Here is a 27,598-nt window from a genome sequence, read left to right as displayed (position 1 = left end):
TAATTAAATCTTTTCTAATTATCTTTTCAGATTGTTCCATATCATGGAAGAGTTAATTAAAGGATATAATTTCAATTAAAGACCTGAAATCAATGTAACAAATACAATGAAGAAGATGGTACTATGACAAACATCTGGATGATGTGTGATAAATGCTTGTGTTTTCTACAGACCTCTGCCATTAAAATTCATTCATGAAGAACAAAAGCATGGCAGGCCTACCATACTCAAGTCATGATACATCAGGCTTAACTGACAAAGCCTCCTCGAAGGGGTCTACATTATCAGGCAGCTATTCTAGCCTTGGCTATGGAGCAACATCCACTCCAGGGCCTTCATTCCTGAACTATCCCCATGGAGGTTACTCATATCGTAGAAATTCACTGTCAAAATCTCCATTAGTTGGGAGAAAAAACGGAAGCAGTTCGAACATTGGAGGATTGTCAATATACTCTGTAAATTTGCATTCTGATACAGCGTTACAATCAAATTTAACATCAAGTTCAGTAAGTTACAATGATTGGTACAAGACTAGAACCTCAGATTCTTTAACAGATTTACGGCAATGTACAGTTTCTCCGGATTTACGACAAGGTACAGTTTCTCCGGACTTACGACAAGGCATGATTTCTCCGGATTTGATAAGACATGATGATTCCAGATCACCTTTAAATGCCAGTAATGATTCTATAAACCAGGAATTTTCTAACATGCGTGTGAAACCAAAATCTAGTATTGAAAACTTGAATTTTTCTAAACCAACAACTGCATGGATGTCTGATAGCACAAGTTATACAAACAGACCATACTCACCATCATGGACAACACATTCAACAACAGCCCAAAAAACTTTTACCGGGTTACGATCTGCAACCCCGAGCCCTGTTCACGACTCGAGTCGATCTTTGATTACACGGTCATTTTCCAATCCTGTAGATTTTTCAGTTCCTTCTTATTTATCTTCAACACCAAGCTATTTATCATCCAACTGTGATTTAAGTTCAATTACTGACAGCAAACAATGGGATAATTTACCTGGACGTGCAGCTTCTCCTGAGATTGTCATCACTGCAGAAGACAAGAAGAACTCATCTGTAATGGATGGTAAATCAAACTTATACAGATCAAAGTCTGATAAGGATACTTTAAGAAATTTTAAGACAATCTCTCCCAGGTCTGAAGCCCTGAAGAGTACAACAAAGCTAAGGAAATATCTAAAGAATAATGATAGTCTTGATCTTAAGGAAGGTCCTACAGACTTTGACACACAGAAATCACCTGTTGCTTCTCTTATTGCTGAAAGTGCCAATTTAAGTCGCAGCCGAAGTATGTCACCAACACCTTTAAAAGCATTTTCTTTCCAAAGTATGTTTGAAAATTCAGAAGCATCTGCTACTGATATTTCACAACCTACTTATTCACTAAATTATAATGATAATTATCCTTCCACACCGGATAACAATAACATTGAAAACAAAAAACCAAGTAGTGAACCAACGGTTGCTTGGAGAGATAAAAAAGGTGGAGTAACTCCACTTTGTGGTGACAAGCCATCGTCTGGTACAGAACTTAGAAAGTCTGGTAGTGTTCCTTCAAGTTTAGATACATATAAAAATTGTCCAATTGAGCAGACGCCAACATTCAATGAAAGTACATCTATGAATCTTTCAGAAACTCCTAGAGGTAGATGTAATAGTGTGGGGTTGCAATCTAAGCCAAAGACTCACATTCCATCCTTTGAAGAGTTCAAACAAATGAAAAAACTTAGTGACTTAAGAATTAAGCTAGTCTCACCCAGAAAGTCAGAGAGTACACAGAAAAAGAAAGATCAGAACATTAACTCAGACTTACCTAGTAGTGAATTGGATGAAGAAGTATCTAAAGTATTTGGTAGCAAATCCAGTGAGAATATTGGTGTTGATTCCAAGGTAACTCGAAGGAAAAGTAAAGAAGGTTCAAAGACTTCAAAAGTGATATCAAAACCAGAAAAAGAACATAAAAATAAGTCAGACGAAAAAACAGATGAAAGAAATTCAAGAGAAGGTTCTAGAAATACTTCACAACCTAAAGAAAAGCGGTCAACTTCAAGAACAAGACTACACAGGAGTGAACCAGTAGAACGATTTAAGTCTCCATTTTTGACACGAAAAATAACAAAAGGAAGTGAAAAAGAATTAAGAGAGAGAAGAAAATCGACAGAAAAAGAACAAAATGACTTAATAAAATCCGAAGAAAATAAAGGGTTAAGAAGAGCAACAAGTCAAGGTAAGATTCCTTTAAATTTACTGACCATCTTCTTTTTAAAAAAAATTTATTTCTAATTTTTACATATGTATCATCATTATTAGTTGCAATACATGAGTTTTTTCAGACCACAATTAATTACTTGACTTAAAAACGTGACTGCACTGCAAAAATACTTCTTCCTCAAATATTCTACATTAAATTTTATTTTTTACTGCTTAAAATATTTTTAATGTGAACATTAAGTTGTTTAAATATGCCTGTTGTTGAGCATTTACTTCGAAAAACCTTTCATAATTAATAGTAATATTTTATTTTAATGGTTGAATTGCAGATGAAAACAAAGTAGAGAGAGAACTTACAAAAACCGAGAGACATCATCGAAGATCTGGGAGTGACAAAAGAACAAAACAAAATAAAGAGGTCAGTACATTTGTTTTGTTATAATTTCCAATTTACTATTTGTTTACAGAAAAGTAGAAAATAAAAGTACTTTTTCAATACATTTTTTTCTAAAATTAATCCTTTTTGGATTTAAAAGAAATATTTCTGTCATTCATAAAGTTGATATGCATATATATATATGTATCCAGAGATACACAACAACTACTTTTAAATGATGGCTATAGTGTACAGGTACTGTAGGGGCGGAGCCAAGGGATAGTGCTAGCAGTGTGTGCACCCCCATTTGACAGCTAAAATGAAATATTAAACTAAGTTTTTGTATTTCTATTTTTGACAGACTACTACTACTAACATTAATATTATACTGTATGTTAGTGCCCCACTCCACAAAATATTAGATCCACTCTTGACAAGTATCATTTCCATCCGTGGAAGAATCTCATTTTTTCTCTTATTCTTGGATATGTCCTTATTTAGAATTCATCAACATACTGTAAGATCAATCATACCTTTTATTTAGAAATAATACAGTTTAATTGTTTAAATAAACAGTTTTATTTAAATATACAGTATTTATAATGTTTAGAATTCTTATTAGAAATCCTGACAAATCAAATAAGAATGGAATTGTTTTTCAATTTCAAGGTTATATGAATAGAATTAATATTGATTTTAGTGAAATATAAAACCCAAAATATTGATCTGCAACTTTAGTAATAATTGCCGTACAGTATACTGTAAGTACATATGAAGACAGTAAATGCAATGTGAAATAAAGTGACTATGAAGAATTTGCTGACATGGATAGTATGATGCTGCCTTTGTCCTACATTTATCAGAGGTATATCTCTAGCAAACATAAAGTGGGAGAGTTGATATGGCAAAAAAAAAAGAGAATTGCAATTGTATTCTTGCACGAAATGTAAATAATTTTAAAAGGAATAGAAACTAAGCCATGTCTACAATACTCAGTTCAATAGTGCTTAAACACCTTCTGGTGCAAAGCTCTATATAAACGAATACACTACTGTACATGTGAGCATGTCTAAAATGTTCAACTTTCATGCATACAGTCTCGATTTATCATACTTTATTTTTAACTTGGTCGTTTTGGGTTTTCTATTAAGGATATAGACTATAGGCATATTTTTGCGAGCTTTTTACGGGAGAGGTGTGGTAATCCAACATAACCGACCCCTTGGCTTGCACATTTTAAATTATTTAGATTTATTCACTTTTAAAATGCCAATTTTGTATAGATTTCTAAAACAACCCAACACTTACAGTACAGATCTACCTGTAACACGAAGTTTCAGAATCATATTCATCAGGATTAAAGGAAATAATTCAAAGTTCAAGTTTAACAGTTTTTTAAAAAGTACATTTCATAACAAGAACCTTACAGTATCTTAGTGGATCAATCATTCTGTATAGATTTAAGTAACGATGCAAGTATTTTAGGACAATTGATTATCAATGATGCGCGACCAAGATCGTTATTTCTTTCTTAGCTTCTAAGGACATGTACAATTGTTTCACTTCACCGCACTCACTTTGTAACACCCACCGACCATACTCATCACTTTGTATCACCTTTACGATGAAATGACACCGACGTCGGCAACTGACACCGATATATAATTATGAATAAAGATACCTTTTATCTAAATATTGAGCGATAGTCAAAATACTATTTAAAGCTTTTTACTTTTTTAATTGAGCTATTTGCAATGTGACAGATTAATTTGAACTTATTTAGTACATAATAGTATATTATACAGTATTATTATTATTATTATTAAGACATAAGCATTTTACAAAATAATAATAATAATAATATAATACAATTAATATGCACTAAATAAGTTTAACTTAGTATTATTCCCCTGAACCAAATACATTGTTAAATGTTACTTACAGTGGCCGCTCATAAGAGTCTCTGTCAATAATTACACCTACAGTAGTTTGTCTATGGTTATGCATGATACTTCACAGAATTATAAATGCAGAGGGGTTCTAACTTCTGTTCTATATTTAATTCATGGTTTCAGATGACATAAGTAAAGGCAATGAGCCATGTTATATTATGTAACATATTTCTTATTTTTGCTGCAATTAGATTTTTTTTTCCCGTCAACGGTTATTTTTATTTCAATATGACATGAATACAGAAAAAGTTTACATAATAGACAATAAAGCAACTAGAATCATATACTAGAAGGGTGTAGATGGTTATACTAGAAGAATAAGTTAATCTTTTCAAGACCCTTTTCAAACTAAAATAATATAATTAACAAAGTAAACAGATAAAGTAAATGAGATAATAAATCAAAAGTTTGTCCTAATATTAGAAATGTCACCCCTATATTAATTATGGTAAAGTATTCTATGATAAATGACATTTCCATCCAATGATGGTTTATCTGACTTTTGATCAATGTTTTGTCTTGGTCGTGAGAGAAACACAAATATAATTTTCAGTATTATGTATTATACATTTACTTCCACATTCCACTTTCACAGTTCAATAAAATAAATTTTCTTGTAATAAGTTAATAAGATTAGACGCAACATCAATTCTTGTTAACCACTGTCATGGTAACATAAAACATTACTCGAATAAACCCAGAAACAAGTCGAATTGTAAAAAGAACTAATAGGAAATTTCTCCTTAGCTTAGTTATTGATTTTTTCATTTAAATTGAATTAACGTTAGTGTTCCGAAATGTTGTTTGTAATCTTTTTGATACACATGCCAGATGCTACAGTACAAATGAAAGAAATGATTTACAATAGCAAGAACAAAAATGTTGCTTGTAGGTTGAAACAAAATTAAATTAATAATGTTAATCCATTTATATTACTTTTGTTAAAACTGGTGACCACTAGTATTATCTAACAATATAATGAAATAAAACCGTACTGAAAATGAACAAAATATAATTTTTTTTTTAAGAAATAGAAATCCACAGAAAATAAATGTAAAACGTTTATAATTTAATATTTCATTATAAAATGTGGAAAATGTTTTTTGTGATGAAATAATATTTTGTGTGGTGGCATTGGTCCTTTGGTATTAAGCTCTATCTACTGTACACAAGCAAACTAGTTTAACAAAAAAGTTTCTATATATGGGCACATCACATTTTTGTTGTCACATAAAGTTTGAAGCTTAAGTTACTGTATGTTTTTTTTAAAATGTGGCATGTTAAACATAATCTTTGTGCTTTCATACTGTAGCAAGAGGCTGGCTTGGCACGTTCATGCTCTGACTCCAAAGCAGCTGATGTGAAGAAGAAGAAACAGAGGCAGAGACGATCCATTGACGATAGTACGCAAGAGGTAACTCAGCCACCAACAAGACATTCAAGTGACAGAGAAGTTAGAAGAAAGAGTTCTCACGGTAAGACACATACATTTTTTATATGTTTGCTATAATTTGTTTGAATTTGATGCATGACAATTACCTTAATTTTCTTGTATTTCAACATACATTTTACAGTATAAGTCACTCCCATGAACATACCAAAGCAGCCACTTGCTAATGGAATGCATTTGAGGATGTTAACAATTTCACAAATTGAGTGTGTGCCACAAAGCACAAATAAATAAAAATATAAACTACAGGGAGAGATTGGCTATATAATCGAATAAGTTAAAGCATTAGTTTTGGATTCAATATACAATTCAAAAAAATTAATATTCAGGGGGGAATCAGGGGATTGCGATTTCCCCAAATGAAATTACAACTAATTTTTGATAATGTTTTGACAGACAATTAATAGTAATTTAATTAGTCCTCCCCAAAAAATATTGGATCTGCTTCGGATATTAAATTTATGCTTGTTCCCACTTGTGAACGTCATCAATAAACTTGTTCTCATTACTACAGCCGTCAATTACATTTTGCAAAAAGTAGTCTTTCTGGTCATCCCATTTAATTGATATTCATACACTATTGGCTGTATTGATTTTTCAAACGCTTTTGATAATTATCTCTGTATGATGCCATCAACTTTAATCATAACAAGGTCATTCTTAGCGTAATTGAGGTCAAATAAACTAAACGACATTACGTCATTGGTATTGGCACTGTGACTTGGAGGTTGACGGCTTGCTTACCAATCCCAGGGTTCAAATCCTGTTAGTGTTTCAGGATATTTTTGTGAACCAAAGAAAAAAACAGCGTTATGTAACTTCCCAAGCCTCATATTATATAATTGACAGTAACTTAACATTATTTGTTCGGACAGCCTTTAAAAAAAATCTAAATTTTTTAAAAAGCCAAAACACATTGAATAATACATAATTAATAATATACAGTATATCATTATTATGATAGAACTATCTGTTTTATAAATTTAATTAACTTTTTGCTGAGCACTATCATATAGGGCCTATACTGATGATTTTTTCATTACTGTAATTCAGGAAAATCACCTCGCTCAGATGTATCGGAAGGAAGCTTACCGAGCAGCGGTCGAGTCACCCCAAGTTTGCATGTTACATCAAGCTTTGAGGCTTTAAACGAATCTACATTTGAGCAAGTAAGTTTAACATAAAGTAGGAACAATATCAATAAACGTTCGCAAATCAGATATTTGGCAGGATCAGGTGCCGTTTTCGGCCACCTCGACTTGTATGGACTATACCATTATTATGTGGTTTGGTGTATTTTTGTCTATTGAATGGGAAGACAATACAATTGTCTTGTTATGAAACCTACAGTACAAGCTTATGTTTTATTTTGTTTCCTTGCATCTATTAATTGCCTATTATAATTTTTATATTGAATTTTTATGTGTCTTTGAATGAAGAATATTTGATTTGAAATTAATATTGAAAAAACTTTTGCTCATTTCAGGGTGATGTGAAAAGAAGAGGTAGAAAGATTCGACATCGAGCAAGTACACTGAGTACAGACAGTGGCGTTGGGGGCGCTCATGATATAGAAGAACCAGATAGATTGCTGGTAGGTGTTCTGAAAAATGTGTATAAAGAAATTAAATTTGCACCCTTTCTTGGATATTTTTACAGTCATATGATTTAGAAAAGTCTAGAAAACATATTTTATAAATTTTGTAACATTTCAAATAAATTAAATTCTGTGCTTAGAAACTGAGAGAAATACTTGGCAAATTAAAAATATCAACACCAAATGACGTGTTATTTATTATTTTGGCCCATATTGAAGATGAAGATTTGTGACATCACCAATAATATTTGATATTGATTTTACTGAAAATCAATAGGCATTCTAGTTACATACATGTACTACAGTAAATAAAAAAACCCAACGATCTAGGATGATAATTTAAAAATTGTGTAGTACTGTATAATTATATAATAATAAGTAATAATAATTTAATATTTGTGATATATTTTAGCAGCATGGTTCACCCTTTAATAAGGTTAAATACAAAAAATAAATAAAAATAATATTATAATGTAAATTATATGGTATTGTAGCTTTACATAAGATCGATTTAGTATTACCAGCACAATTTAAAATTGTAGGAAGGATAGTAGGAAATAAATCATTATGTGCTTTAATACCTTCAATGTCATACAATTACATAGTAGTATGTTATTGATCCTCATGCCACTCAATTTTGTTTGTGTGGAATGAAAGGTTTGAAAATTAGTTCAAGAAAATAATTGGTTTCTATAAATTGAGAGCTAATTATTTTTGCTTTTATGTTGCTATAGCAACTATTAAGAGAGCTGTTTTTGCCATTTGATGTTTTTATTGAAAGTCTTACTCTTAAAATTATTGTAAATTATCAAAAATTTAATAATTCAATGCTCAAAATAATGCCACACTTTATCTCAACACTTTCTTAAAAGTGATCTTTAAAAAAAAAAAATATTGCCAATTATCAAAACATAAAAAATTATACAAAAAACAGTACAATTTTTTTCTTGAGAGAGTGATACAGCGTTGTATGGGAAGGGGGTGGGTATGATGTAATGGAAAGGAAGTAGAACTAGCATCTGAGATGAAGACCTGTCTGTGTGCCATTGCATGTATTCCCTTTTTGTTTCAAACAGTAAAGGAAAAATGGTGTTACAGTATGTCAATAAATAGTAAACTCTTCTACAGTAATAATGGAGGCTAACAGGGCTAAGCCTGCATGGTTCCCAGTTTGATTTTAATGGCAAAAATGAATCTGAGACTTTTGGACCTTAGGAAAGTCTGGTTTTGGGAGAGTTTCCGGTTTTTAGCGGTACAGTATTGGGAGAGTTGACTGTACATGAAAGCTTTGTGAATTTTTTTTTTAGAGTAACGGAATCACAAAAGAATAATATTTATGTATGAGACACTTAAGATACTTGACTAAATAAATAATTGTAATGCTGACCTTCCTCCAACATACTGTAGAAAAATAAAAGATAATATTACTGTACATTATACAATATAAGAATAAGACAAAAATATATATTTCTACAGTATACTGTATCAGCAAACAATGAATTATTTATGTTTTTCTAGCCTGATAGTACTGATATCGAAAGAGCAGACAGTGGGGTAGGTTCCGAGACAAATGGCCGTCGCGTCTCTTGCGATTCAACAACCAGTACGACTTGCTATGACTGCAGTAATTATTTTGAGCACAAACAACAAATAATACAGTAAGTTGTATTAAGAACTTTCTACAATATCAAACTTTATTTACAATAAATGTAATGTACCCATATATATGTACACGATGGTGTCATATCACTACCGTATATTTGGGCACATCACTATTTTTCGTCAAACTAGTTTGAAAGTGTAGACAGAGCTTTACATAAAGCTATACATACCTGTAGTGTGATAAGTTTAGTAGAATATAGTCATAAGATATATATATTTTTATTTGTGGTGATGTGTGAAGAATTTCCACTGGGTTCTTGGTGTATAATAATCCCTATTGCAGCTCAAATGAAGCTTACTGGGATTGGATGCAGGTGAACCTTAAAATACACAGCAGGCTTAACTGCTGTAATATCACCAGGGATGAATTTAAACCAGGGCATTGGGTTACGTAAACTCTACGAAAGATCCTTGGTTCAAACAAGCCATATATGTACACTGGACCTCTCTTTTATGTCCGAGAACACTTGTTCTACCACCAGAACTATGGTCATGGAAAGATTGCGAGTGCCTATGACTTTGGTTTGCAGCGCCCCTGCCTTACTGCTCGGTCACTCTCTTTAGCTACATTTATACTTGTTATGTTTTATGAAATGGAAAATGGTGCTGTTTTGTATAAGAAAAGTAAAATCGGATATTAAGATCAATTTAATGGCGTAAAAAGGAATGAGTGTGCAGTAGCTTTTAACAAATGGTGTGCATTTGTTTAGTATTCTCACAATTTAATAATATTCAAGTTGGAAAAATATGTTGTATTTATGTTTAATGTTACTATGGTAATGAAGCAATGATTTTTGTCAAATACTGTATGAAATATTGATTTCATCTTGAAAATGAAGTTTTACGAGTATGAACTCATATTTTTAATTAAATTTGTCTTGTAAAATCTATATCTATTCAAACTATGAAAATGAAACCTTTTGTTGCAATACTGATGTTAAAATAATAAAATACTGTACAGCTATATGTTCACAAACGAAATTGGTTATGCATTGGCCCAATGAAACAGTCTGCATCAATATTATTTTATTCCTGTTCAGGTCAGTTTGAATATTTTTTTTAAATCAAACAATCCTGGATACCATAAATTTGAATTTTCACTAACACAAAAACCAAGCAATTCTAGAACCACCAAAATCATGATTTGAAATCATAGGTCAAATTGATATTAATTGTTCTTGATAATCTATCCTGATTGGCCAAGCAGAATCACATGGTCAGGCTTTCCGATTGGTTTAGCTAACTGACTATTAAGTTACAGTAGCTCTCATTCTGGATTAGAGTACACTACCTGTAGTGTGAACCAACCTAAAAAGTTTTAAGTGAATGTTAAATAAATCAAAATCATATACACAGAGTTGAAAGATTTCTATCAGAGGATTTTTTAATTGCCACAATTACTATATTGGTGTTATTATCAATTAATATCTTACTATTTATTCATAGACACGGTAGCGATTATTTATGTGAAAAATGCAATGCAAAGCGAATAACGAGAAAAGAAGCGATTACAGAATTTATACAAACCGAGGTAAATTATTTAGAAGACATAAAGGTCATGCACAAAGAGTTCTACGTCGCTATGGAGAATGCTGGCCTTCTTACACCAGAACAACTCAAGGTAGTCTTTATTAATCTACAGGTAATTTTATTTTACATTAACACCATATCAAGATTTCCATTTTAATTAAAAGTTTACATTGCTGAAAATATTATATGCTCTCATTGCACCTCAACAATGTTTTCCAATGTTACAATTTGAACATCCTGAAACTTACAGTATGTAACACTCAAGTACAACAAATCTATAAATATTATGAATAGATTTGATTTTATGAGGAGGTAAAATGGTATTGAGGATTAAAAAAGTGGGTGAGGGGGAAAGCATTTAAAGTTAGGGCACAAGTTACAATTGCTCATACTGTTGAGGTGTTATTTTACAACTAGAGAAAATATTCAACACCAACACAACCAAAGCTCAAAAAGCAAGCATGGAAAGGAACCATTGAAAATGGCTATAGTAGTATTTTTATACATTTTGAAAAAGATATGGCCATATTGATTCTTTGATTTGTATGATAAACATCAACTTCTTGATTTGGTTTTGGGAGAGGGTGAACACTCATGCAAGCACTGGAAGCATTTGTGACTGAACTAATTTATTGTCTTTATAGGAGCTTATTGAAGTGAGCGAAACATTTTCAGATTGCTTGCAAGATTCAGCCGACAACGCTGCTGATCAAGACGATTATGTAAGAAACTATTAGCAATTGAGCACATTATCTTTAAAAAACAAATCTTAAATATTAAAACAATCTTTAATTTTCTGTTATAATTTTCCATTTCTAGGACTACATAAACATAAGCATTGGAAAAATATTTCTGGATAATATACGTATACTGTTTCCAGCATTTGAGGCATATTGTGTGAATCAAGTAAGTGGACTTAGATTTCGAAACTTTAGGCCTAGCCCTACCAAGACGCTGAAAGAGACAGGGCAAACTTGCCTAATACCTACCTGTGTGATCCTGCAGATGAATGCATGCCTAGGAACAACTTTACTCATTATTTTCTAGTGTAGATTGTATGGTACTACTACCATATATTATTTACGTTTTAAAGAGAAAAAGTAAATTTAAAGTGTTATCCCACCTTCCTCGTAAGTCAGAAATTGTCTGGTATTCCACAATCTAACACCACCACCACTGATCTGACCATATAGGTAGAACAACACACAACAATGACTGTATAGGAGGTTCTGTAGTTGAGAAAAACAGGTGTCATAAATTAATATGCAAATGAGGTGTTTTTCTTTTTCTATTATGAAAGTAATGTTTTTCTTACATTATAATACCATTATATTATTATTTATTATAATATTATTTATAATACTATAAAATTCATAATAAATTTTTATTTTACTTCAAAATGTTAAGCCAACTGGTGCAGCCCTATTGAAATCGCTTGAAAGTGAGAAGCAATTATTGCGTGTTTTCTTGGAGGTATCTCAAAATGACAACAGAGCAGTTCGTCGACAACATTTAAAGTCATTCCTGATGGTGCCTGTACAAAGAAGTATGAGGTAATCTGAAGCTCATCGTCATCGTCATATACATTAACTTTTTGTCTAGTGCCCTCTATCAGATTTTATTTCTAAATGTTTATTGTTTTGGTTGTCATTTTATCAATAAGATAAAGAAAAATGATGATGCAACATATAAGCTTACTATTTGTTAGTCATCATTATATTGTAAGAAACCATGGTACCAATGGAGTTATTTCAGTGGGTTCTGTCAACTGGACCCTTGTCTGCAAAATCTTTGGGTATGCTATAACAATGAGAACGATGAGAATTGTGATGATTATTGTGATGAAAATGACAAAGATAACTACGATGGTGATGATGTCACCATGATGATGATGATATGTCATGATGATGATGATGACAACTACAATTGGTACATTTAAATTCATAAACTTTTTTTAACATAGATATCCACTGCTTCTGAACCGTATATACAAATTGACACCAGGATGGCACGAGGATAAAGAGAGGTTACAAGAAGCTCAGAAAAGAACAGAAGACTTCTTAGAAGAAGTTAATGTGGTAAGTTAGCTTCTACAGACGATTCTCAGTACATGCATCATATGAGATACACATATGACACTATATTATGGAACTTCCATATGATACTGGAAATACAGCAATAATTGGTGGTTACTACAGTATATTGTTAAGTGTTATACACTCTGTCAAACCAATAAAACAGTACTTAATTTGGTAGTAATAAGGCTGCTGATAAATAATGTTTCATTTTTTGTTGCATTAAATTGTTAAATTCTTTTGAAACTTGTTATTAAATTCTATCTAAATAAAATATGTTATGTTCAAATGTCGTTCAAAGCCCCATAAGGCAGCATATCACACCTGTGCTGAGACAGCTTCACTGGCTTCCGGTAACACAAAGAATTACTTTCAAGATCCTGCTCTTTGTTTTCAAAGCTCTTCATAATTCTTCATCTAAGTTCATTTCTGAACTTATACAACCTTATGTTCCTAAGCGGTCTCTGAGATCTAGATCTGAGTCTCTTCTTGCCCATATATTTCATCCCTCCACTAAGTTTTATGGAAATCGTTCATTTTCTTCGGCATCCGTTTCTCTATGGAATGCGTTGCCTATTGAAATCCGTCAGGCTACTTCCACCAGTGTCTTCAAATCTCTCCTCAAAACCCACCTTTTTAATTTGTAATTTTTCAAAATTTTCTGTCTTTGTAAAGCGCATTGAGGCTTTCAGCATAATGCGCTATATCAAGTACCAGTTATTATTATTATTATGTTGTATTTATTTTTCAGCAAAGTCAGGGGACCTCTGGTACAAAGTTGTCTGTGAAACGCAATGGTTCATTCTCTACCTCAATACCAAGTAACCTCAAGGCTGAAATTAGAAAAGTAAATATAATCAAATGAAGACTGAATGAATAAAAAGAATGGACAAATATATAAAGAAAATAAAAACAAACATTTTATATTTAATAATTGTTGTTCATAGGTGGCTGTTGAAAGTGTATGTTGGAACCTGGAAACGGTACATCTAGTCCACATGGCGCAGCTCATGCTAGGCCCAGGACTGGAACAGATATGGCAAAAAATGATCAGTACCCCAAGACATGTGCCTGTCTATGCTGTATTGGTGTGCACTGGAAAGGTATAGTAATTTTATGTTCTTCAGAACATGGTTATTTTCAGAACATATGAAACTGAATATCAAGTTAAAATAAAACTAAAGCATTCATTTTAAAAAAAAACTAGGAAATCAATTTATCAATCAATTAATTTAAAACTATGCAATTGACAAGTATTGTGTCCCTTGCTTTCTTAATTGATTATATGAAAGAAAGAAGGGCAATCAATACTGGAAGCAACTTGAATGTACGAGCGGTTAAGAATGGTTGTACTTACTAGGCGTAATGGCTTAGTTTGCACAGTAGACCATCTTTCATGATAAGTAGAGGTGTACTGGATCCCAAACTCCCTCTTGTGGATAGATGAGTGGCTACGTAACTTGAGGATCATTATTATTGAAAGTGTTTATGTCCATCTAAAATTAAAGAATTTCGATAGTTGTTAACAGGGAAGAGTGAAATTTCACGTTATGGTTATCATTATTATGACTAAAAAAATATTATGATTGATTGAATAAAGTTCACAAGAAACATTAGTCAGGCATAATATTCTTTTCACGACTCTGGAAAATTCTCTCTCTGGTGAGACTCATCTTGCAATAGTTTTCACGGAATTTCATGTACCATCTAGTTACATCAGAGTATAAAAAACATAATTTCACTGTAATCGTCGATGTCTTGTAAGTGCTGAGACACTAAGATCACACTTAATCATCAGTGATCGAGTGTCAACCCAACCTTTAAGATAGTCCAGCTGTCTCAATGTCTCAATTTTCACTGACATTGACAGTCCATTGCCTCTATTGTCAATGTTGGAAGCACCATTTTGTGGAATAAACTGCCAATCGACATAAAGACATCTGAAAACATCAACACTTTTAAAACACGACTAAAAACCCATTTTTACACAGAGGCATTTCCTGCTTAACTTTGTCAAGCACCTTTGAACATTATTATGGATACTGGCGCTATATAAATCTGATTGATTGATTGATTGATTGATCCATCTTCAAGCACCATTTCTTGTATGCACCAGGCTCAATTGTATTTTTTCCTTATATGCATCAGGCTGCTTCTCCTCCATTCTTTCTTTATTCTTCCTTCAATTGTTTTTTTCTGGATACACATGCATTTATTCATTCTTTATTCCAAAATGAAAAGGTCATTTTTGAATATAATATTTTCTTTTAGGTGGATCGTTTGTCTGAAATTGAAGCAAACCTTCCCAAGAATGGTATGCTGTTTCCTCACGCTGATGGAGGTCAGAAAGCTGCATTGGTTTTGATAAAAGAAAAAGCTGCTGGAAAATGTGCTGTTGTTAGGGTAAATAGTCAGCCAAACTATAGTATACAAATAATAAATGTTTTATGCAATGGGGCAAATAATTTAATGAGGTGGAAGATGAAGGTTATATTTTCATGAAGCAAAAGCCGAGTAAAAATATGACATTTCATCTTTCACCTCATGAAATTAGTTCCCAAAGAAGAATGTAAAATGTGCTAAGGCTTTCTTAGTATACTACACAACATTATGTAGAAAGTTCTAAGTGTTAACATCTCTTTGTATGCATACTAATTAAACTAATAAGAACTAAAATGATTCTAACTAATTATTTCATGTTTTCACAGGATCCACTTCAACTTGAAAAATGTATTGTAAGCTCCAACACATCAGATGAATTGACCATTACAGAAATGGAGGGAGACACTATTGACTTAAAGGTAAAATTACGTACTATACAGTAAATACTTTTGGTCGCCCAATATAAATGAAATCATGTTTTTAGAATACTGAAAATGTAATTGTTCCATACTTTATATGACCGAATATATCACATGTATTTATTTTAATCCTTTTTAGTGTGACAATTCTGAAGAGTGTGATAGCTGGATGATGCTGTTAAAACATTACAGCATTCCTCTTGGATCTTGGAGATGCCGTCGCAACGCCCTCGCAAACATCATGATCAACCATACACTAAAGTCTTAAAAGAAAAAGAAGAAAAAAGTGTGCATTAAATAGTGGAATTACGAACATGATTGGTTGGTCAGAATTTGGCTCAACCTACAAATTTCATTGAACATGAATTCGTTTTTGTCATAATTTATTGACAACAAATGAAAAGTAGTATTTTACATTCATACTCTGACTATGAGTATCATCCTACTGTCCTGTTTCCTGGTACGAGGGAAATGATTGGTTGGTTGGAATTATATAGGCTCCACCCACAATTGACATAGAACATGAATTAGTTTTTTTCAGCCATTATACTTCATAGAACGACTGTATTAAACTAAGCAGTGCGTTTAATCCTACCATTCTGTGTGAGGTGGTGTAGCATAACCCTCTCAGTTACTTATATTTGTTAGCATAATAATTGATCAACTTTCACCTATTACATCATTTCCAAAAGAGGCAGTGTGTCTTTGAAAATTTGAATAAAATATTCAATATGTAAATAAATACAGCAGCAGCTTAATATGCATACCTTGATGACTTGGATTATCTAAATCTATTTATATCTAAATGTGTTTTTAAAGAGAGCATTCATTTTAAACTTTCAGGTTAAAACGAATAATCTGTGCAATAAGTGAAAAATTCGTCCATTAAATGTGTCTTTCCGAAATATGGGTATAACTTTAGTGATAAGACTGCATTTTGTTTTTGATACTTCTTCCATGATAACCTTTTCAGTTCTTGGAAATTTTCAATCTTGAAGATTTTAGAAAGAAAACAAAACAGAACATTTACATTCAATGTATTGATATGATGTAATTTAAATTTAAAAAAAGGACAGAGGTCAACATTCATGTACACATTATACTTTGCACTTTCTCCTTTAACCCATTGACTGATTTACAGGCACGTCATATTGTCATTATAGTGCTGGTTGACATGTTCATGGAAATCATTTTGAGGGATGCAAACTAGCCATTGATCAACTTTTCTTTCTGTGGTCATGCTAAAACTAAAATTAAATTTATACAGACCTTGTTGGAAGAATTATGAAATTATTCATTATTATTTATGCATTTTTTAAAAGTAAAATCCAGTTGATTATCATTTTTATATGTACAGTATATACAATTATTTAATAATTATAGGTATTAAGTGTGTGTGTAAAAAAAGAATAAATCCGTCCTTATAGTTGTCTTATGATATTTTAACATTCCAAGACAATGCTTAAAACAAAATTGTATATAAATTTGCTTTAATTTAATTTTTTTTTATATACATTTATTGAAGGAAAGTTATGACTATTTGTTTATAAAATAAAAAGTGCAACTATTGAGTATTGGTGGTTGTGAAACTGTATCATTTTTTTGTTTAGTTTACAATACTTGATTTTTCAACTGTAGACGTATAAAGGGAAGAATCAAAGAAAATGGATAATTTCAGACAAATGAAATTGTTTCATAAAAACATCATTGGCTTTACTTTAATGAAGGCAAAGATTTGCTATAGCTTGCAACAATGAATAATTTTTATAAAGCAAGATAATTGTTTTCATTGTGAAAACACTGAACCAATTGCAATTCTAAAAAAAATAATTCTAATTTTGGAAAGGAAGGTATAAAACTAAACTTTTTCAGAGTACTTTACTACAGTGCTTGACTGAGGACCAGGATGAGGTGAGATTGGAAAAAAGTAAGAGGTTGAGAAAGAGGATGTGGAAGAGGTGAGAGGAAGAAGTGGACAAACAAGAGATAAAATAAAATGTGGAATAAAGTGAGAAAAATTGGCGGATGGCAAAAAAGATGAAGAAGATTAAAAAGAATAAGAATTAAGAAGCGAAAAAAAATAGACTGAAGACAATGAGGACTTCATCAATAAAGATTTCATTAAAATGTAATGGTATTTCATGAAAACATAGAAAACCGAGAGGGAAGGGCCGGGGAAGAACAATAAGCATAAAGAATTAAAGAAAATAGGGGATAAATAGAAAGGATTTCATAGACTGACCATACATCTTTTTTTAGATGATCACTACAAAAAAAAAAATTGTACGGGGCCTACTGTATGTAAAATAAAAAATACTCCACTTGAAAAACACTAGGTCTAACATCTGCTCATACCAATGCATTTTGAAATCAAGGAACTAACTAGCTTTAATTGATAAGTGTACTGCTAGTGTCTCAATTCCCAGGGAAATCCAAGATTCAGACTCTTATATTAAGTGTAGTAAGTACATCACATGAAGAAATTGAAATACTCACAATATTCAATAAACCATTAAGGCTGTATATTTAAATATTATAAGAGAAATTATTTGTGCAGACAATTTCATTGAAATTAATATTTAAAAGCCTTAAAATGCAAATGGAAAAAACAAAAAGTAATAATAGTTAAATTTATTTAAAGAATGAAAGATTATATTTAAGGAAGTTATGAAGACTTAAAATTCAATAAGATTCTTTAAGTAGTTTATATCAGCTGCTGCTTTTACAATTTTTTTTCGAGAGCTATTCCAACGTTCGTAAGTCCTTTCGTGTCAATCAAGGACAAGGACAAAAAATTGCAAAACGTTGGGTGTGTTTCCGAAATATCAAATAAGATATATTTTTGACCTCAAATGTACTGATGAAACTTTTGCAGAGGAGCACAACATTGTCTGGTACCAGATTTATAAGAATGGAGTACTACTGATCTCCGACTTTGGCCCAAAAGCACATGTATACATGCTTTTCACCATTCACTAAAACAAGTCATTGATTAATGGAAGTTCTTGTTTTATTGTAAATATGCTACTTAACTGTTATTAGTCAACAAGAACCCTGTTACAATTGTCATTGACCGAGTATGAGAAAATGCCTTTTGCACAATCTGTAAAGAATTATTTAAAATATAAATTATTAACTAATTATTAATTAATTAATTTGTAGGTATGCAAGATCATCTGACTTTATAAATTTTTTTTTATAAAATGTTTATTTTAGATTTATTAAAATTACAGGGTTTTATCGGATTCATTATATTGTGATGGGTTGTAATCATTCATATTGTATAAACATTTAAAATCCTTAAATAAATACTATCCTATGACAATTTTGTCAGTAAACTTAATAATAAAAATAATAATAAAAAAATATAAATAAACAAAATTAGGATATACTACCATGGTGAAAACAAACATCTAGAGTAGTCTGTTTTTTTTCCACTGTGCACATTCATACACAAAACAATTGATATGATAATCATCATAGTAAATTACTATGTTGATTTAATTGTCATATAAAATATATAGTGGTATATTTTAGTGTTACTGCCTTTAGAAGAAAACAAAATCATGTAAATTTGCATAATGAAAATATGAAAGAATCGTGTTTAAGAAATTTAATTTATAACATTTAGGAGGAAAAAATAGTAGTCTTCCTACAGTAAACTACTTCAAGTTTGTAATTGAAAAACACTGGGCCTAACATCCACTCAAATTTACTTCACACCAATGCACAAATATATATTAGAATAAAGGAAACAATTATTATTTTATCGATAAGTATATTGCTAAGTGTCTCAATTGCCAGGGAAACACGAGGTTCAAGTACTCCTGTATCGAGAATAAACAGGAAGAAAGTGAAACACTTACAATCTCCAATAAATTAATAATACTGTATATTTAAATGCTAAGAGGAAGATATATGTTCAGAATTTAAAACTAGTTTTACAATGATTCCATTAAATGAAAGATTATATTTAAGCATGATTTAAGGAAGAAGCCTTCCAATTTAAATAAGATCAATGTGAAGCCTACTACTAGGACGCATTATTCATGAGACTTGGTATTAGTAAAACACTGTATTTTGTCGAGCTAGCCTAATAAAACAGAGATATATAAAGACTGCTAAGAAGGGTATAAAAAACTAGAGTCATGAAGCGAGACAACGTTGTGAATATCTTGTTGATGATTTCATTCATAACAAATGTATTGCAAGCGACTAAAAAAAAATCAAGACAACTTATTATGCCAGGAAAAGATTATCGGCAAGATGTAGATGTCTCTGACGGATATATTTTTGACTTCAAATGTACTGATGAAACTTTTGCAGAGGAGCACTACATTATCTGGTACCAGTTGTACAAGAATTTACAGATTTATAAGAATGGAGTACTATCATCTGATCTTGACATAGAAGAAGCACAGGCCTACTCTGTTAACAACTCCACTGAAGCTGAACTGACAATAACAATAACAAGCGGACTTGAATCATATCTTGTTGAAAATTCTTATTATTGTGAAGTAATAGAAAACAGTACTGGTAATAAATTGTTAACTACTGAATCTGTTAGACTGATGTATGTTTTTCCTCCACCAGCACATTATCCTCTTTGTCTATTTACCAGTTATCACAGTAACTTTCGTGGACTGATGGTTAAACTGTACTGTAAATTTAAGACAGGTTATCCAAAAACAACCATTAGATGGTTGCAAGATAAAGAACAGCTTAATGGGGTAAGATATAAAGGTTATCATCCGAATGAACAAACCTTAGTCAGTGAATTTACTATTCAACAAGAAAATTTAGGGGAAATATTCCAATGTAGGGTCACTTGGAAGGAGAATGTTGCAACATGTATGATACAGCTGGAACCATCTCTGTTCAAAATAATTGAAGAATCAGAGACAATGATCACAACAACAGGGACAATTACTACAACGACAGGGACAATGACCACACCAATGACCACACCAATGACCACATACAGTGAAACCACATACAGTGAAACCACTAGGTCTTTGATCATTGGACTGACTCTCGGTGCAGTTATTATTTTTCTATTGTTATTCAAATTAATCTCATTACTGTACAAGAGAAATCATTCAAACCAGATGTCAGACAGAGCCGATCACAAGATGACAGTAATCACTGAAGTAACAGACATATACAACACAACAACTGCAATGAATACAGAACATGACACTAAAGGAAATGAAGAAATGAACACAGATCATGTGTATGATGTTGTCAAACAATGAAGAAATAATGTATGAGAAATACACTGAAGAAATGAACAAAGAACATGGTAATAGTGGTACATTTAGACTGTTAGACTTTAAATTGTTTAGACTGTTTTTAAACCATCAGATGACAATTTACCAGATAATGGATGTCACCTTTAAACTATCTACACACTGAACCTTACCAGTTTGTCAAATCATCTTCATGAAATATTATGCAAAGCTTCTTGACAATCATTATAGCATACACCTACCTATAACATGTTATGTACATATTTGCTAAATTATTGCACCGTTTTATGGATGATTAAATATTTTTAATATAATAATAAATATGGAAATATAAACATCTTACAAAGGTTTTTTAGATACAATTACAACTACTTTAAAAGAAAGAATTGTAAATGTTACTTAACAGCAAACTATAGTTGTTCAGTTTACTATTAAAATATGCAAGTAAAAATTATTTAAAAGAATTGAATGGAATAAAAAATAAAATCCTATCTTTTCACCATTCACTAAAACAAGTCACTGATTAATGGAAGTTCTTGTTTTATTGTAAATATGCTACTTAACTGTTATTAGTCAACAAGAACCCTGTTACAATTGTCATTGACTGAGTATGAGAAAATGCCTTTTGCACAATCTGTAAAGAATTATTTAAAATATAAATTATTAACTAATTATTAATTAATTAATTTGTAGGTATGCAAGATCATCTGACTTTATAAATGATGAAACTTTTTATTTTAGATTTATTAAAATTACAGGGTTTTATTGGATTCATTTTTTTTTTATCTTATGTGGGTTCATCCCACTTTAATTTCCATATATAATGTTCTCTTTACATATATTTTTCATTTTCATTTCAATACACTATACATATTATTATATTTCATTTGTTTACATAATTATTATCACATTCATTTTTGTTTTTATCTTTTCTCTTCATAGTTTCCTCTTTTTATACATATTATCTATAATACATTTTCATTAACAAAGCTTATCTTTTCTTACATAACATATTTAATTCATACAATTATAATATATTCTATGTTTAATAAATCCATCTAAATTAATTTAATATCTCCTATGTGTTTTCTTTGGATTTATCTATGCAAACATATTTTTTCATTTAACAATACATATTCTTTCTTATAAATTGCTAACCTTGTAAACACAATATTTTTCACATCCTTCAACATTAATTTTTTTTGTTAACAAATATTAACAAAATATATTTCCACAGCTTACCCTTTATAACCCATTACATTTTCATCTAACTTGTCTTCTTTTTTTTTTCTTATGTGTGTTCATTCCACTTTTTTTGTTTACTTTTTTTTTCTTTTTTCCATATATTCTTATGTTTACACATACATTATCATTTAACCAAATTTATGTTTAATAATCTATTTATAAACTTAGACATATTTTTTTTTTTTCACAATTTTGTCATTTTAAATTTCACATGCATTACGAATGTTCATATTTACATATATATACTGTACATACATAAAAGCTTTGATCAATACACATTTTACAACTTATACATAAACCTTCTTATCCTTCATCATTGTTTTTTTATCATAAATTTATAAAACGCTTCTTACATTTTGTCTTTTTTTTTTTTTTTTTTCAAATCATCCAGTTTTAAGACATATTTACAAAACATACAATATATAAGCAAAAAAAAAAAACAAACGAACAAAAAAACATAATAGAGCATTCATTGTATCTCATTAACATTTTCTCTTACATGTAATCTGATTGAACATACACATGTATACCTGCAGATTTACATATTTCTTATCTCTTTTTCAGATTTAAACAATTGTAGGAGATTGATTTTTTTTCTTTTTCCATTAAACTTATTATCTTTACTTTATAAATACAGAATTTACGTAATTGTTGTCAGTTTCAAATAAAAGCCTTTTGAAAGAAAAAACAGGAATATGTATGCTTACTTCTCTAGTTATTCTGTTTATCTCTCTCCATAGACATTTTACTGTTATACACTCTGCTAACATATGTTCATCATTCTCAATAACATTGCATGTGTCACAATTTGGAGAATTTACAATGCTCCACTTATATAACCTTTCATTTGTTGGCAATATTCTGTGCAACAATTTAAAATTAAAATGTGCCAGTTTTTTTTCTTTAAGTCCAGAAACTTTCTTAACCCATATTTTGTTCCATGGCAGATTACAAAATATGGATTCCCACTTAACCTGTGCCGTTGGAGTAAAATATTGAGCATCTATTATGAGTCTATATAATTGTCTAGACGTCATATTTAAGACCTTATTGTTTGTAATAGGTATATCATCATTTACATTAATGTCACATGTTGATTTTAGAATACATTTCCATTCTTTTGGAATGGCTTTCAATATACAAGAATATTCACTAATCCAATTTTGTGTACATCTTAACCCTCTTTTTATCTCTATCGCAGGCTTAAACACATTATTATTTATTACATCACTTATTTTTAAAAACCCTGATCTAATCCAGTTACAGTTATATAACGACTTCTTTTTAATACAGATAAATGCATTACCCCATAATGATTGATTAATAATATCATCATAGCTTATTGGTTTCTTATTTAATCTATTATTGCAAGCATTAGCTACAGAGATAGATTTAAGAACCGAGAGATAAAATGGTGGTACGGATATGTTACATGGAACTTTTGATATATTTGAGGTTAATGATTTTGGGCCTATATTTTCCATATAAAATGTTGGTAAATATTTCCATTTGGCGTAATCATTTTCATACAGTCTCCTGTACCATTTAACTTGGAAAGATATAACCTGAGATCTGAAATCTACCCTTTTTAGACCACCTTGACTGTAATTTGCACACATGGTTTTTCTTTTTATTTTTTCTTTCTTAGTTTCCCAAATGAATTTAAAAATTAATTTGTCCACCTCTTTTATTACTTTTTCTGGTACTAGCAAAATGCTGGAATTGTATATAATTTTTGAGAGCGCTAATGTTTTTACAATAGTAATTCTTCCAAAAAAAGTGAGGTGTCTTTTCTCCCATGTTTTTAGGGTATTTTCTAATGCATCAACTTTTTCTTTCCAATTCTTTTGATAACAATATTCCTTATCATGTCCAACATAGATACCTAATATCCGAATTGGTGTTTATTAGATTCATTATATTGTGATGGGTTGTAATCATTCATATTGTATAAACATTTAAAATCCTTAAATAAATACTATCCTATGAAAACAATGACAATTACGTCAGTAAACTTTTTAGTTTTGCGTGTAAGTAATAAAGACAAACAAAATTAGGATATACTACCATGGTAAAAAGAAACTTCATAAAAAAAAATCTACAGTAGTCTGTTTTCTTTTCACTAACATTCATACCCAAAACAATTGATATGATAATCATCATAGTAAATTGCTATGTTGATTTAATTGTCATATAAAATATATAGTGGTATATTTTAGTGTTACATTTAGAAGAAACAGAAATTATGTAAATTTGCATAATGAAAATATGAAAGAATCGTGTTTAAGAAATTAAATTTATAACATTTAGGAGGAAAAAATATTAATCTTCCTACAGTAAACTACTTTAAGTTTGTAATTGAAAAACACTAGACCTAACATCCACTCAAATTTACTTTACACCAATGCATAAATATATATTAGAATATTAAGGAACCAATTATTATTTTATCGATAAGTATATTGCTAAGTGTCTCAATTGGCAGGGAAACACGAGGTTCAAGTACTCCTGTATCGAGAATAAGCAGGAAGAAAGTGAAACACTTACAATCTCCAATAAATTAATAATACTGTATATTTTAATGCTATGAGGAAGATATATGTTCAGAATTTAAAACTAGTTTTACAATGATTCCATTAAATGAAAGATTATATTTAAGCATGATTTAAGGAAGAAGCCTTCCAATTTAAATCAGATCAATGTGAAGCCTACTACTAGGACGCATTATTCATGAGACTTGGTATTAGTAAAACACTGTATTTTGTCGAGCTAGCCTAATAAAACAGAGATATATAAAGACTGCTAAGAAGGGTATAAAAAACTAGAGTCATGAAGCGAGACAACGTTGTGAATATCTTGTTGATGATTTCATTCATAACAAATGTATTGCAAGCAACTCAAAAGAAATCAAGACAACTTATTATGCCAGGAAAAGATTATCGGCAAGATGTAGATGTCTCTGACGGATATATTTTTGACCTCAAATGTACTGATGAAACTTTTGCAGAGGAGCACTACATTATCTGGTACCAGTTGTACAAGAATTTACCGATTTATAAGAATGGAGTACTATCATCTGATCTTGACATAGAAGAAGCACAGGCCTACTCTGTTAACAACTCCACTGAAGCTGAACTAACAATAACAATCGTAAAAGGGCTTGAGTATAATTTGTTTTATAATTTTTATTATTGTGAAGTAATAGAAACCAATACTGGTAAAAAATTGTTTACTGAATCTGTTAGACTGATGTATGAATACCCTCCACCAGCACGTTATCCTATTTGTCTGGTTACCAGTTATCACAGTAACTTTGATGGACTGATTGTTAAACTGTACTGTGAATCTGTTAGAGGTCATCCACAAATAAACATTCAATGGTGGCGAGATAAAGAATATGTTCCGAGGGCAAACTGTTCCTATGTGGATGATAATGGTGAACTGACATTGGGCTATGAATTTACTTTTCAACAACAAGATTTAGAAGTAACATTTCAATGTAGGGTCACTTGGAAGAAGAAAGTAAAAACTTGTACAATAAAGCTGGAACAACCTCTGTTCAAAACAATAGAGAAAGCGATCACAAAATCAGAGAAACTGACTTCAACAACAGGGACAGTGATCACAACAACAGGGACAATGATCACAACAACAGGGACAATGACCACATTCAGTGAAACCACTAGGTCTTTGATCATTGGACTGACTCTAGGTGCAGTTATTATTATTCTATTATTACTCCAAATAATCTCATTACTGTACAAGAGAAATCATTCAAACCAGATGTCAGACAGAGACGATCACAAGATGACAGTAATCACTGAAGTAACAGACATATACAACACAACAACTGAAATGAATACAGAACATGACACTAAAGGAAATGAAGAAATGAACACAGATCATGTGTATGATGTTGTCAAACAATGAAGAAATGAACACATGTGTATAATACTTTATGAGAAACACACTGGAGAAATGAACACATATCATGAGTATGATGTTGTTAAACAATGAAGAAATTAACACATATGGATAATAAAGTATAAGTATAAAGTATGAACACAGATCATGAAAATTTTAATACAATACCACTTCTAACAAGAAACTGTATTTTAAGAAAATGTTGACTCAATACTAAAGTGACCCAGAAACCAAACGTAATTGTCAATGGGTAATTATTAGGGGCCAATTTAATGTGTATATACAGTATCATTTTTAGTATTAAGGGTGCATGAATTTGTTTGATTGCTAATTATTTCCTTTTTTTGGAAGAAAATGCAATCCTTTCTCAGTGTAACATTTTTGTAGTTTGTTTAGAAAATATGATAATCCTAAAAAATATTTATTGTGCTTAAAGTATATATATGATTTTTATGCTATTTCTAGTAATTTGCATTTTGTAAACTGAATCAAAGTAATAATAATACATGGAATTTATGAGGCCCCATTTTAAAACCTATAAAACAGAGTGCCGTACAGTATAGTATATTACTGTTTTTCTTAAGTGGACATTTAAGTGGCCGGGTTTAAGTTACTGTATAATTGCAAACTCACATACTGAATGAGTAAAAGTTAATTTGTTCAAAATCATTTCAGTATTATACTTTTCTTCCAACAAATCTGTGATTTTTGAATGGCGTTGTTACCAGATCTATTCATCTGAAAGATTGTTGGAATGTACAAAAGCTGTAGTACTGGTTTACCTTAGTTGTTACTCTAAAAGCTTTTTAAATAAATATTAAAACTTGACTATAACAACAAATAGGTACAAAACATGTTCTCAAGAACAAACTTCTCAGGGGCCACAACAAGCATTCTATGAAAAACAGGCAACAGGTGCCTTATGTCGACATGGAACTCAACTCAATTTGTATCGTCCAGTTGCTCAAATATCGACATAAGCGCTTTCGCGCAACCAGTTCCTTTCAGTTGAGTTGGGTTGAATTGAGTTCCGTGTCGACATAAGGGCCCTTAATTGTCTATAATATTTAAAATTCTTTCAATTTAAGAGACAGATTACACTTAGGAAAATTAAAAAACCTTACATTTGTTTGTTAAATAAAAAATTCCATTTGTGGAAATGGACAAGATTTTTATTCCATAAGGAAGTTAATTTATAATATTTTAAACATCTTGTAATTTTAGATTTTTAAAATTAAATATTTTATCTAAGGAAGTCAATTTATAGTATTTTAAAAACTGTTTAATTTAATAACAAAAAGTTATTTGTAGCCTTTTAAAACTTTATAACATTATTTAAGAAGTGTTAATTTAGAATTTCTTAAAGCCTTACAATAAAATCAGATTATTATTACCAGCAGTCATGGCGAGAGGCAAAGTTGTAAATATTTTCTTGATAATTTCATTCACTGCAAATGTACTGAAAACGACTCAAGCGCAATCTAGGCA

The 27,598-nt window shown here is 30.7% G+C and overlaps 1 protein-coding gene and 1 long non-coding RNA gene across 2 annotated transcripts in view; one reads left to right on the top strand and one right to left on the bottom strand.

Annotated features, from left to right (window-relative positions):
* Nucleotides 1-12,003, bottom strand: part of LOC144847820 (uncharacterized) — a 54,711-nt gene extending 42,708 nt beyond the window's left edge. Inside the window, exon 1 of the long non-coding RNA XR_013613797.1 lies at nucleotides 11,940-12,003. This is a non-coding gene — a long non-coding RNA (uncharacterized LOC144847820). The remainder of the gene's footprint in view (nucleotides 1-11,939) is intronic.
* LOC144847765 (uncharacterized) lies at nucleotides 105-16,946 on the top strand. The gene is made up of 16 exons (XM_078704281.1): nucleotides 105-2,265; nucleotides 2,579-2,667; nucleotides 5,890-6,052; nucleotides 7,081-7,196; nucleotides 7,514-7,621; nucleotides 9,143-9,282; nucleotides 10,733-10,928; nucleotides 11,461-11,538; nucleotides 11,636-11,722; nucleotides 12,224-12,369; nucleotides 12,780-12,894; nucleotides 13,643-13,738; nucleotides 13,839-13,994; nucleotides 15,163-15,294; nucleotides 15,600-15,692; nucleotides 15,832-16,946. The coding sequence occupies exons 1-16, from the start codon at nucleotides 195-197 to the stop codon at nucleotides 15,958-15,960; spliced, it is 3,915 nt and encodes a 1,304-aa protein (XP_078560407.1). The 5' UTR covers nucleotides 105-194; the 3' UTR covers nucleotides 15,961-16,946.
* Nucleotides 16,947-27,598: the final 10,652 nt, after the last annotated feature.

Source organism: Antedon bifida, chromosome 1 (genome assembly GCF_963402885.1).
Source record: "Antedon bifida chromosome 1, ecAntBifi1.1, whole genome shotgun sequence".
NCBI lineage: Eukaryota > Metazoa > Echinodermata > Crinoidea > Comatulida > Antedonidae > Antedon > Antedon bifida.
This window is presented reverse-complemented; position numbering and strand designations above follow the sequence as displayed.

Bases quoted from the DNA above. Each gene is read 5' to 3' on its own strand.
- LOC144847765 (XM_078704281.1), top strand. From the start codon at position 195: ATGAAGAACAAAAGCATGGCAGGCCTACCATACTCAAGTCATGATACA. The intron at 10,929-11,460 runs GTAATTTTATTT...TTGTCTTTATAG, and splicing joins TAGTCTTTATTAATCTACAG to GAGCTTATTGAAGTGAGCGA. The intron at 12,370-12,779 runs GTAATCTGAAGC...TTTTTAACATAG, and splicing joins CCTGTACAAAGAAGTATGAG to ATATCCACTGCTTCTGAACC.